Here is a 13,947-nt window from a genome sequence, read left to right on the forward strand (position 1 = left end):
TGGGCACCTTACTCAGAAATACCATTTTTCAAATGCACCCCAAGATTGGTGTGGAGCTGTGCTCCAACATTCAGGCCTGTGTGGGAGGGGAGTTGAACTGCAGGGACAGACTTTGGCATTATACTCGGTAACACAATTTTGTAACCACATAGTCTACAGCTCAAGACAAATAATACAATCCAAACTTGGGCCTCAGGATGCAGCTGGAGTGCAGACAGGGAGGAAGGACGTATGCTGCAATTCCCCATCCCTGCACAAGCAGCTGAGTGAATTTTGCATTGCCCTTGGCCACCAACATCAGGAGGAAGCTCCTCCGCGTTCCCCCGACCCGTCCTGCCAGCGCAGCTCAGGAGCCCCGGCCCCGTCGCAAATCAGCCACGGAGGTGAAAGAACTCACAGGCTTGCCAGGTTGGTCTGTTTTATTTCTGAATTATTCTTTACATTGTACAATATATAAAAATACAGAGTACCCAAAAAAAATTCACAGTGTCTAAAGGCAGTGATTACAGTCTAGGTCACCTTTATACTAAAGTACCATCAAGTTCAATTGCATAGGAAGGGTGATGTGCCTTCACAACAGAGTCCAATAATACTCTCCAGGTTTTGCTGTTTTGGGGCAAGGGTTCTGTGTTCGCATAATAATTTCCCATGTATCCAAGATCCAGTATTGCATCTGTCACTCTCCCACCTCAGTTACAAGCTAAATACTATCATTTCCATCTCACATACCGTTCAGCCTCCCTGAAGCTTCCTCTGTGGGAATGCTCCTAATTAACTGCATCGCTTTTAAGTATGCGCAGGTTTGGATGTTATCTAAGGAGGGGTGTGTGGATGGAAATCACACTGTCATGCAGCTGGCTGGCTTTTACGTTGTTTGATATTTTGGTACTAAAAACATTTTTTCTTCAGTTATTAATGGCCCACCCATGCCAACCTCTGCTTGACTCCATGGCATGCGAATTAACAGCATCCTGCTCGTGGAGGTTTCAGAACTAGAGTGCAGTGTTGATACTTTTCACTATCAGATTTGTTTAAAACCAAATTGCGGCTGGGACTTGCAGAAAGCCAAATGCTGCTCTTACAGCACTGAACCCTCTCGACTAGCAGGGGTGAATTTGCAGCTGAGGCTGGAGGCAGAATGGAAAAAAATCAAGTGCAAGACCCAAACTTATGTTGAATGCTATTGAGCACTTATAATTGTGGCTATCTAAATAGTGGCTTGCTGGTTTTGCTCCTCCAGCCATGACTAAAGCAGACACTAAAATTTCCCAAAGGAGGCATTTCCAGGTGGAACGGCTGAGAGCGGGTAAGCCCCACGAGGACCCAGCTCCAGAGGGGTTTCTGTCCAGTTTTGAAGGCTAGGGCAATCAGGCAGCATCAAAATTTGTGGATTTGCTCACCTACCCCAAATCTGCTCTTGAAGGTGCCTGAAGTTTCCTCCTACCAAGCTTAAGGGGAAGATTTACCTGTTTGAGTCTGGGCCTTGGTCACGAGGGCATTAAAGTGATCTGTTGGAAAAAAAATAAAATCCCTCCAACCCAATTTACTGGGTATTTCTCTGTTATGCCAGAGAGCTCCAAGGGGTGCTGTGCCCTGCTGTACACGCAGGCTGGCTCGCGGGAGCGACAGGGCGAGGAATAGGTGCAGAGCCTTGGCTGCTAATGCTGGGAGCTCCAGAGACACACAGGGCACCAGTGCCTGACTCCCATGCCCTGGTGGCTTTTTGGACCCCTCTGAAAAACCAAAAGCCATGGGCTTGCAGGGTTTCTCTTCCCTAAATGTTGTACTAAAACCTCCTAGTGTGACGATAAGGCAAAGCTTGTAATACCAATCGATAACTCAGAAGGCAGTTGTTAAATTCTTTAACATGGAAGATGACATTTTCCCCGTTCTAGTAGATGATGTCTTTTGCTCTAACGGTACAATATTTGTTACTCCTACTTGCTATTTTAATTTTCTTTGCTCAATTACTCCCTACTTATAATTACAAAAACAATAGAGTGATACACATGAGAGATTTGGGAGGCTTATTGAGAAAAATATAAGCAGTAACAAGAATCTGTTTCTTAATCATTCTTAACCAGAATGATTTAGGGGAGAATCAGCATTTCTAACTAGAAAAATCAATTTTCTTTTCAATTAAAAAATTATATTTTATTTACCTCAAAAGTGTTATTTTAAACCCAATGGAAAGGATACTAGATTTTTACAGGTTTTTTCTTCACTTTGTCCCTGTGGAATTTGAATACCAGCACTGCCTTTCTTACTCTAAGTTTTCTCTGCAGGCATTTTGCTAAATATATATATTGTGTGTGTATATATTATAAATATATACTGTATCTATCCACTGATAGATGTATACACTATTACAAAAAAAGAGTAAGTTGTTACACAAACTTTACATTTACATTTTATATATATATATATGTATTTATATATATATAACTCTCCCCCCACTACATTTGGTACAAAGAATAAATCAATCTCAGTGGACAGCATTTTTCTCTCCAGGTGGGCTCAACATCAGATTAACACTGGAGGCGTCAAATTGTCTGCGTCAGACATGGACTCCATTCCTACTCTCTGTTGATTTCAAACCAAGCATCTCATTTTCTGAACATAAGGCATTCGAAACAGTGGTGGTAAGACAATATGTATTCTTCTCCTATAGTATCTGTACAGTTCATATATTTAAGAGCAGCCCTGGCTCATATACTGAACATTTGAGTGCACCTTTAGAGCAACAGCACCTCTTCTGCTGTGGTTTGATTGTCAAGTGGTTTGTCTATTAGTGAGCCGCACAAGTTATTTCTGCTGGGTGACAGTTGATCAAGTAAAGCCCAACAGCAACGGCACAACACAGCCTGGATAATGCCGTAATGCACACTCCTTCTGGAGGGAGAAAGGCAGCCACTTCCATGGAAAAAGATAGAAGAATGGCCTAATTAAAGATGTTTCCGCTACATACTTGGCTGTAAGATTTCCATCATATTTTACATACTGTATACTTGAATCCTATCCAAAGGGTTTGCAGAGAACCAGTGCCTCTAGACCAACACAGGAACTGCCCAGGGTTTCCCCTTCTCTGTATTAGGAGTGAAAGAAAAAAATATATATACAGCAAGATGAGTCTTTTGGAAAGCAATGTTCCTGAACTAAATGCAATTCCAGTGTACTGTAAGATGGCCTTAGGAATAGGAAATTTTAGCAAGTTTAACATCCAGCTGCAGGAGCAATTCAAGCTGCTACAGATATTACAGACCTGATGATCAAGCTGCTGAATTACCTGGATCACAAGAATATCACTGTACATGGTGTCATTAACCTGCCACGCATTAGAGAGCTCATAAAAAATGCAACCCTCACACTACAATAACGTTGTCCTTAAAGAACTGCACTCTCATGCAAACATTAATCGAGTAATAAGCGTTCTGATTTCTTTCTTTCTCTCTCTCTCTCTTTCTCCTGGATTCTACTTTCTGCTCGAATGGAGTCTACAAACCCTTGCTGTGATTGCCAATTATATGAAAAAGGGCTGAATCTATTTGGATGGCTGGTAAGGAGGAATGTCTTGATGAAACTATAACCACATGCACCATCCTTGAAGCATCTGCCCTCCAATAGCCTACAAAATATCCACCTCCTGAGCACAATGGCAATAATGACCTATCTTGGTGAGCTGAACATTTAAATAATTTCAGCTGCTATGTGGCACTTTGGAAAAAAAACATAATCAGTTTACATCGTGTTATTCTGTGAAGCCAAAAATGGAAAAATGTTTAAGGAGGGGGTAAATAGAGAAAAAGAAAGGAAAAAGAGAAAATTAAAATAATTGCAAGGTTGACTTGCTTGCATCCCCCCAAACTCCAGCTGCAATCCTGCCACGTGCATGGTAGTTGCAGGCTGTGTCGCTATGGGGAATCTTCTGAAGGGGAAGCTCAGAGAATGCTTTAATTTTACAATGGCTAGAGTGATCTTGGGAGCCAATGTTTTCTTCTGAATCACATAAATTAAAGCTGGGAAATCCCATCCTGATAGCCTAATGTAATAATTTTCAACCCCTGGGCTACATACTCATTAGAACGACTTTAAGTCAGGATTTTCAGTGTTGCTGAGGGGGATGTGGAAATTCGGTGAGATGGGGGTGAACTCGTTATGGCACAAGGCACAAAAGCATCGCTCCTCAAATGGGATTTAGGGGCCTGGGAAGAGCCTTCCTGCAGGCGCTGGTCCCCGCTACCAGTGGTCTCCCGCTTCCCTGGCGATCCTGCTTCACTCCTGCTGCTCTTGCCCCGGCCACGCTGCCAGGCAGGGTTAGGGCTGCTGAGCCACTGTGCCGACGTGGAGGGATGCAGCAGGTCGCTTCAGATGGAGCTTCGAGAGCTGCACCAGCTCCTGACCCTGCTGCTTCAAATGTGAGTACACCTATTTAAGGGCACCTCTCTCTCTCTCTCTCCCTCTGTTCCCTCTATTTCACCCAGTGGGGCCAGAGCAGAAGCAGGCTGAGCTGCTAAATTAGAAAAACAACTGCTGAAAATGATGGGCACCACTGAGCCTAAGGTGTCCTCGTGGCAGTGCTAATGACCCCACTTTATTACAAATACCCTACAGCCTTCAATCACTGCAAACTGAAGTCAAACAAAGTAATTTAAAAATGGGAGGCTACTTTATTCTTGCCTTCTGGTCAAACCACCATAACACAGGCTTACAGAGCCATGTTGGCTTTTCCTCACAGGAAAAGCAATGTACTTGTCACGAGCAACACAGCCTTTCTTCATTTCCTGCCGGCTGCCTACGTGAAAGAGCTGAGTACACAGCCCAAGCTGGGCTTCCAAACAAGCAACTGCAAAGGAATAGCACTGAGAAATGACCGGTGTCGGCTTACAGCGAAATCTGAAATAAAGCGAAGACAAACGGGACTGCTGGGAACACGGCCGAGTCAATGGCCAAGCACGGGCATGGCAATTGCTCGAGTAAGATGCAGACGACAAAGCCAAGCTTGGGACCACGTGGAGCTCATGCGTGTTTCAGGGTGTACTTTTATCTCATGCTCAGTATTGCGACATTCTAAAATCCTTAGCATCAGGAGTTCATTATAAATATTTAGAAACACTAAATGATAACAGCGGTGAACTTGTTCACGTTGCTAACACATTGGATGTAATTGTACATTAAGCACCAGCAATAAGTTTCCTTTTTGCCAAACAATTATGTCAGACAAACATCTGGTTGTAGACAACATGGCTTCTGCATCAAACTAATACAGTTCTTATAGACACAGTCACACACATACACAAAATTACATTTCAAGGCTGGATATAGTGTTTAATAATGCTACTGCCCCAATTTACTTCAATAGCTGCAGCAGCATTTGTTTGTTGGGTTGTTTTTGTTCAGAAAAATCAAAGAAATATTGGCAAACAACGCACATTACTCAGCTGCGTTACTATTTCATAGAGTACTGACTGGAAGACACTATAAGAATGTGCAGCAGACTTTCTGGGTCATGTCAGACTATGGAAACATTCCTTAAGAAATACCCTCCCCCCACAAAGTCAGAATTATTCACTCTTTGAAAGTAAATGAACTAAAAACCAACAATAAAAGAAGAGGAAAAATTAGCCCAAAGCATGGTGATTTCCCACAAGAAGAGCATGGCTTCTAAAGTTGCCTTTCCTGGCAGACGCAATCAGGATCAAAGCTAGAACAAAAAGAGTTAACGCTGTCTCAGAAAAAAAAAAAGAACAAGAAAGAAAGAAAAAAGCCCATGGCTCTTGTGCGGCAATCATCACATCTTTTTTTTCCAGTGATATAAACATCTTTTTGTTTGTTAGGCACTCCAAGTTCACGTCTCCGATGTTATTCCAACATTTACTTTTCTCAGTGTCTCACTGCCTCTATAATTTTCTTTTAATTAAGACTGGAAACATTCTGGAAAGCTTCTTCGGGTAATACACTTTGTTCGTGTGTTGTTTCTCATCAGCTGAACTGCATGTTACCAAAGAAGGCTGCGGAGAGTATTTCCTGTAATATGAAAAGATTCTGTTGAAGATACAGGGAACACTGCCCTAGAAAGTTACTTCTTTTTTTTGTTTTTTTTGTTTGTTTTTTTTGCAGAAACATTAAAAAAAATCAAAAATAAAAAAAGGAAAAGAAAAAGAAAACGTTCTTCAAGTTGTTGGCACAATGGAGTCCCGCTCGGCCTGTCTCATGAGCTGCGTGTCATCCAGTGCACCATTGCTACCCTGTCTCAGGAAGGATGCTCCTCACCAGACAGACACCCCTGCCCCAGGAGGCCACCTCTTGCCTTGCTTAGAGTGCACCCGTGTGTTGTGTGCTGCTGCATGGTGGCCACTGAGCCCAGCACACAGCCACCTCCTTGACAATGTTGGCCTTGGACAGCAATGCTGATCTTCCAGCCATAAACAGTTGCAGTAGTAAGAGCCATCTCCAGCCAAATATCCACAAAAGCTCTGTAGAATGGTCCATATGCATTTTTGTCCTTGTAAGGAGATGTGCTGTTTACAAGAAATACAATTAACCAAAGGAAAAAAAAGACCCTACTATACAATATTTACATCTAGAGGCTGGGCCAGTATTTGGTCCATAAAATCAATTAAAAAAAAATTCATATAGGAAGTGATCCAGTCCTCTGGGACCTGTCCATCATCAGCTGTTGGTAAAGGTCCTTCCGGGGGAGGCCTCGGGCCTGTAGTCATATTTATTCAGTGTACTGGGATAATAGGTTGTCGTGTACACATTGGTTTGCTGCAACGGGTAGAAGTTGGTCCTGTCGTCTGGTATCAAATTGTTCTTGTTAAGTGTCTGTAAAAGAGAAGAGGAGATTACAGGCATGGCAATGGTGCCACATAATTACTCTTTTCTACCTGCAGACACCTCCCTCTCACCTGCCTTCTCCATCGTGGTCTCTGTTGTAGCCACCACCGCCTTCCCTCCAGCTGGGAGAGTAAGACGGTACATCGTACTCGCTACGGGGCTAGTCTGCGGGGGACCACAGCTCCTGCCAGGTCTCCTTCCAGGGACCTGTGCTCAGCTACCGCTAGGGCCAGAACCCAGAGCCTTCTCCAGAGACCCAGAGTCTCCTGGTAGATGGCGTGTTGTCTGAACATCATTGTCACACAAAACCATGCTGGGCCTACACGAAAGTTGGTGATTAATGGCAGCGCTCAATCTAATCTCTTCCAAAATGCTCAGGTTATAGCCTGCGGCTCCCTTTCAAACCAGTTGCCAAATGGCAGCTTTTTCTCTTTGGAAGAGCAGGTGTGCATTTACCTGATCTCCATCTCCATTGGTAGATATCCAGGTTTGGACCCCCCGATATTAAGTGTGTCACTTCTGTAAGCTACAGTATAAGTAACAAATCATGGTCACTTTTGGAAAAACTAAAATGACTTAAAAAATTTAACAACCACGTAAAAATTGTTGGCAACAATAACATAAAAAATGAGAACCACAAATGCCCCTTTTACCATCAAAATTTAGAAATGGGTTTTTTTCTCCCTCCCCTCTTCCCCCCCTTCTTTGCTTTTTGCGAGAATTACTATTACTCTTCCCACCAGCAAGCAGATGTCCCCCTCTCCCCAGACTAAAGCCCATTGCTATGCCAGCTGTTACCGATGCACAAGGATAAAATCCCATTTTGGAGGGGGGGATGCAATAATTTTATGGAACTTTCTCCTGCATCTTTATAGTCATCTGATTTCTGTGAATTTGGCCAAGGAACTTTTATGACAGTTTTTTTTTAACTAACCCCTGGCTTAGATTTCTTATACATGTCTCTGGCCTATGTTGCTCCTATGTGCACCTTTAATGGTTGTCATGCAGGGAACTCACTCTGATCTGGGAGTCAACACTAGGCATGTTTGCTACAGCATCCACACGATCGGGACACAGCACATTTAAGGAGGGTATGAGCGTCTCTCCTGTCTGGAGCAGAGAGATGGAGAGGTCTAATGAGGCAACTAGTCCTGGGACCTAATGGTTGTTCTGCCACAACCCCATGCTCCTGGGGGAAACCACTTTACCTCAGTTCCCCCTTGAGACAAACACCTTGTACCTGACCCAGCTCAGGGCAAGATGAAAATTAATTAACTATTTCTCAAGTCCATGAAATACCCAGCTCCATTAGCTTTACTTGACCCATCTAAATTCAGCCACCTGAACTTCAGGCATTGTGGCTCTGTTGGCAAGGCGAGGAGAAGTCTCCTTCCTGCGTGAAGGCAGATGCAGATGAAAATTGCCTTCTGGGGAAGCCCCAGCTTCCCCCCCCCCCCCCAACCCCCCCAGCCCCAGCAGCAGCCGGGCTACCTGCCAACACTGGGTGCCCAACTTTTAGGAGGCTACAGTTAGTGAGCGGCGTCTTGCCCTGTGCCCATTGCACAGTCAGGGCTTAGCCACATCCCAGCTGTGACCGCTGTAATGATCAGAGCTACCCCTAGGCTCAACAACAAGACCACAGGCAGTACATTTATCTCTCAATTTCTTTGTAATCAAATAATTTTACTGCATGGGGAGAGGGAGAGGAGGAGGAAGAAAAGAAAATGCTTTCTTCTAATCTGATGATAGCAGACTGAAAGCTACAGCTACCCCAGGAGCTGCGACCCCCAGCTTCATACAGGACATTAGGAAGAAAGGCTTTCCTATGGCAAAAGCACCCTGGCAAAGAAATTTCCCAATTGCTGAACTACCAAATAACTTTTTTTGAAATAGGCACTACCTGAAACATCTCATACATGAAAAACGGAGGAGACCCAGCCTCCTCCTGGTCTGATTGCGATCTCTCTCTGCCTGGAGTCTCTAAAATGAACTCACACCTCACATCACTTGTAGGAACCAAAGAGAGAATTTGTATAGGCACGCTCAAAGTGACAAATATTTCCAATGAATGAGAATTTGTGCCCTTCAATATGAAAGAAAGAAAGGAAATGTCATGCTTTGCTCCTAGTCACCCAAAGAAATATTAAAATAGTGTGAGCAACAGTCTGCTGCTTTGTGCTGGAGGCTGGGAAACAAGGAAGCCAGGCTCAGTCCTCCGCTGCTTGCTATGCTTCCTTGGGAAATCCAATTAACTGCTCTGTGCTTCAGTGTCTTCTGACCCAGCTTGATAAAAACATTTGAGATCCCCTGTAAAAATGCACTTTGCTAAGTACTACAACTGAGTATTTGGGGGAACTGCTCTCTGGCAAACACCACAGGTGTTCATACTGGCTGTACACGATGGCTGCTATTTCCTACCAGTGTCTCTAGCCCAGGATACCCACTGCAGGCAGCATAACCCCATGGCCATGGTCCAGCACATTGCTGCACTCTCTGGGCTCTCTTACAGGTGGTCCAGCATCCAGGCCTCATCTGGGTCACTTTTTGGGACGGTTAAGATTCATGACATGCCAGGATTACCACCTCTGAAATCTGGTGACATCAAAATCCTGACCTGGGATGGCCCAAGACCATCTTGATCTGAGGACAAAGACCTCAGGACTCTACTTTTTTAGCTTTCACTTGGAAAATCTGTATGAGTTTCAACATGTCCCACAGAGTTTAAAACTAGGCCCTTACAACAGACTTCGCATTTAATTAACATGATTTGCATTTTTTCCTCTCTCTCTCGTCTTACTTTCATATAACATTTAATTAGGGAAAAAACCCCACTACTGTTCCTTTGCTCTTTTTAGTTTTATTTTTGATGGAGGGCTTATATCTTAGGGAAATACCTTATGAAAATGGTTTAGCGGAATTTATAATGCAATTAGCTGCAGAGAATTTGTCTCTGGAAACGCTGTGATGGCAGTACTGTCCTAAATCAGCATGATCAATGTGCACTGCCTTAACATTTCCCCACACAAACTTATTGTCTGTCTCATTTTAATAAATAGATGATTAGGTTCCTCGGCACTAGAAATTGGTTGATATTTTGAAGAAGGGAAATTAGGCAGCAGTGAATTTTAGAGACGTACACACACACACATGCATGCACTGCAGGAGAAGAGGCGCGCAGTTAAATCTCTCTGGGTGGGCTCCCGTGCCGTTTTACTCAGAGCTTTAACCCTTGATCTCATCCTGCAAATCTTTGCTGTGACAGTACGGAGATGGCCAACGACTTTCCCTTCAGAAGATATTCCCACAACGCTATATGGGTTATGCTGCCACGGTCAGAGCCTCCTGACAACTCCAACTCCCTGGAGTGCGTGTGGGATGAAAACAGCCTGCTGCACCCATAGGTGTTCCCACCAATATTTATCAGTCCCAACAGGAAAGGCCAAGAGTCGTCACCACCGCACAACTACAGTCGATCACAAAACTAACACAGACCAGACCCTTGCTCACAGCCCAACTCCTACGAGTGCCTCTTCACCTCAGCCACCTCTGAGCCAAGCTGCCGATATGACAGTAGCCAAGAAGTGTTTGCTGAAGGCAATGCCCTGTAAGTCCTCTTAGAAGGGACAATCCTTCGGTGCTTTTGCAGGGACTTGTCTGTGTCTGCAGTAACTAAGCTGACTAAAGCAGCACAGCGAGCACTAGAGCTCAGGCTGCCCTCAGCAGAGGTTTCAGAGGAGGAAGACAGACTTGCCTGTGCTGCCTGAGCCATTCTGCACTACCATCCTGCGCCCTGCAGGGAGATGTGTCAGTCATCGGAGCACCTGTGAGACCTTACCGATGACACTTTTCCTGACACTCAACCTGTATTTTCCTCTTCTTGCTGTCTGCTCCCTCCCATATCAAACACTAATGCCTCCCTTTGCTCAGTAAGCAGGATCAGAAAGAACCAAAAGCCTGATCAACGTTTACTGCTGGAACATCACTTGGTGCAAAATCTCTGTGCCATACACATTATGTATTTCAAACACTGAGGGAAACATATTTCAGGCCCTCATTTTGGTCCTACACTGCCTTGAGAAGAAAGAAGCTTCTGATAGTTGTGCAAGCATAATATTCCCCATAAAAGGAGAGGCTATAACCTGAGATAATATGAAAACCTGTGGGCTGTGCTTAGAAAAAGTGCTCCATTCAACTAATAACTAGAAGCTCAACATGCATCAATCAAATACTTTTACCTGCTTCCTCCCTTCCAGTATGAGCCATGCCATCCTGGCATATTTGATATAATTTGTTTCTTCTGGTCTGTTCACCACTAACCTCAATTCAAGAACCTGTTAGCAGGAGGTAAGCCACTAGCACACACTAACCCAACTGAGTGGATCACTCAAAAGCAGGCACAACTTCAAATGTTTTCTTTAAAAGACCCATAATTATGTTGTGTTGGCATATGATTAATATATTAAAGGAATTCTCTGACCCAGGAGCTCTGCTTTGTCAAGCAGGGATGTTTTCATATAGACTAAGATGGATATCGTTTTAAGAGAATGTGAAACAGCAGCAGCTTTCTCCATTATATGTGATCTGTCAACTAATCAAAAGGTCCAGTCTTGTTGCCAGTGAATTGCATGTCTATGCCAAGCACAACAGAATCCTGCGTATTTCAATATTTACAGAAATATATAAACAATTTGTTATCACTCTTACTATTGTATCAGCAATTAGTTAGAGGAAGAGTCTGAGGGGAAACTTTACAGATATCCCCCCTTGTGTGCTGCTCTGCCCCCTGGTATTCATACCGGAGGCAAAATACTGACATGGACTCGCAGGCTGTTGTTTCTCCCAAGGTAGAGCCAAGTGTTGGATGTGTTAAACATGACTGTATTGTGCCATATGCAGACATTTAACTTTGTTCAGCTTTCTCCACTGGTATTTTTAGCCTAAGTCATCATTCAGATTTTCCATTTGTTACTTTTTCTCCAGCAATGCCTTGCCACGACTCCCCCAAATTCTGCCTCTGCTCCAAATCATTAAGTCATAATCCACTGACCTATTTGCTTACATTCTCCCAGATGTATCAAAACATCTTCATGCGTAACAGTATGGGACTTTCAGTACTACTCCCATCCTACAGCTGCATGTATAAGCTGTATAAACATTCCTTACACACATAAACAGATCAAATGTTTCAATTTTCAATCAACAGTCATGAAAATTTCAAAACTTGATTTAAAAAGATTAACATCTCCCCACCCCCAATTAAAAGGAATTCCCTATAGTTTTTGAGAAGTTAAAGTGAAAAGGGTGCTTCTAAAAGCATCTGACACACATACAACTAATACCAAAATAAGGACCATAAAGCATTTCCCACAGGATGACATGCAATGGCAAGATTTCCTTAATCTTCTCATGCAGAAAGCACTCAGCTTTCTGAAGCTCAGCATTCTCTTTGAGCTCCAGATCTTCTTTTCTATTCTGGGGTTGGTGTGGGGGAAGAGTCAGCAAGTTTCCCAAGAGTTTTGTAGGTTACTCTTCACCAGCTACACAGCACCACAGTCCCTGGGAAGTCAGTGAGCAAGGACAATTTCCCCCAACCTCACAGTTTCTCCACTATTTCTCTGTTGACAGGTGTCATTTCAGTTCTTCCACCTCCCACCCGTGACACTTTCCTCTTTAAAAAGGTAAAAAGAAGAAAGAAAAAGTTGGGTGATGTTCCCAGGCAGCTTCAAACCACTCTGTCTAGCATTTATGGTTAAATTATCACCACTTCAATCTCTGAAGAGGCTGAAAAACAAAGCACGCACCTTTCCAATGGGCATGACTCATCAGAGACGTGTCACCTGTGCCAGGCCTGCATAGTTGCAGGATTCCATCTTGCAAGTGTGTTTGTAATGTTGAACGTCCCAGTGTACTACAAAGAAAAACTTCCCCTTTCCTTCATCACAAACTGAGCACGGGCACTAAGGGACTAAGGGTAACAACTCCAATCACTGCTACCCCTGGTCATCCGCTGTGGACACAGGTGAGGGTCTAAAATCAGGGTCCAGGTAGCAGACGGCAACTTTGGAGTCAATCCATTCCTCTTAGCAGTATCCAAATGAAGCCCATGTGCATCCTGCATCCTGCCTCTGCAGAAATCAAGGACAACATTCCCACTGAACTCTGTTACACAATTAGCCCTAAAAGAATTGACGTAGCCTTTCCAATTTTCCTTGGAACGGCATTCAACAGACTTCCTGTAGCAACAGTGGGATGGCCATTACTCCCCCTCACCCCCCAGGAAAATGGAGGGATAAGGGAATTGTGCAATGATGTAATGAAGCCAAGATCCAACATGCAGGTCCTTTTGTGCTCCTTTTAAGTAATTTGCTTCTTGCAGTGAAATCAGATTGAGCAAAATGCCTTTTCGATGCAGATCAGCTGTTTTATGGAGTTAGCCATGCCTTCTTGTTAAAGGATGTTACTTTTTGCCTTCTAGGAACATTAACCAAATGACTTAGGGTTGTGGAAATATATTAATATTATGAAATATTTCCCACAGCTTGTACATCTCTGGAAGTACCAAGGCAAAGATCTCAGAATTATAATTAACCAGTAAGTTTGGAAATAATTAGCATAATAATTACATTTCAACAAAATAAACCATACAACTAAAATAACCTCTTTTGGCAATAATTGACACCAAGAAAATAAATGACGTCTGGCCCACCCACATGCTCCCTTTCTTCTGATCAACTGGATGCCACAACACTGCTGTGCCTCCTGAGCTATGCATTACAAATGTCCCTGGAAAGACGGAAAGTTGCCAGAAAGACCTTATGAGACCCATGTATTTACTGCAAGCCAAGAGTGATTTTTAAGACTTTAACAATTCTTCTTTCCAATCTTTCTTAAAAATTTGCTTAGTGTCTTAACACTAAACAATCTCGCCTGATGCTCTTATAAAATCTCTTGAGCTCTGCCTATACTGAAGTCAAAGGTAGCAGTGGCCAGGGTTTATTTATTGAGTTTTTTCTGATTAATTTAGTAAGGCTGTTTACAGGATTTACAGTCAAGTGCAGATGTACAGATGAAGAACCTATTTTCTATATAAGAAGGTTTTTCCTCTCGAAA

At 43.4% G+C, this 13,947-nt stretch overlaps 1 protein-coding gene across 1 annotated transcript in view; it reads right to left on the minus strand.

Annotated features, from left to right (window-relative positions):
• Positions 1-405: 405 nt before the first annotated feature.
• Positions 406-13,947, minus strand: part of SEMA5B (semaphorin 5B) — a 281,418-nt gene continuing 267,876 nt past the window's right edge. Inside the window, exon 24 of the mRNA XM_075028790.1 lies at positions 406-6,825. Within this exon, the coding sequence (XP_074884891.1) occupies positions 6,670-6,825 (156 nt within the window). The 3' untranslated portion in view covers positions 406-6,669. The remainder of the gene's footprint in view (positions 6,826-13,947) is intronic.

This window comes from Buteo buteo, chromosome 5, assembly GCF_964188355.1.
Source record: "Buteo buteo chromosome 5, bButBut1.hap1.1, whole genome shotgun sequence".
Classification (NCBI taxonomy): domain Eukaryota; kingdom Metazoa; phylum Chordata; class Aves; order Accipitriformes; family Accipitridae; genus Buteo; species Buteo buteo.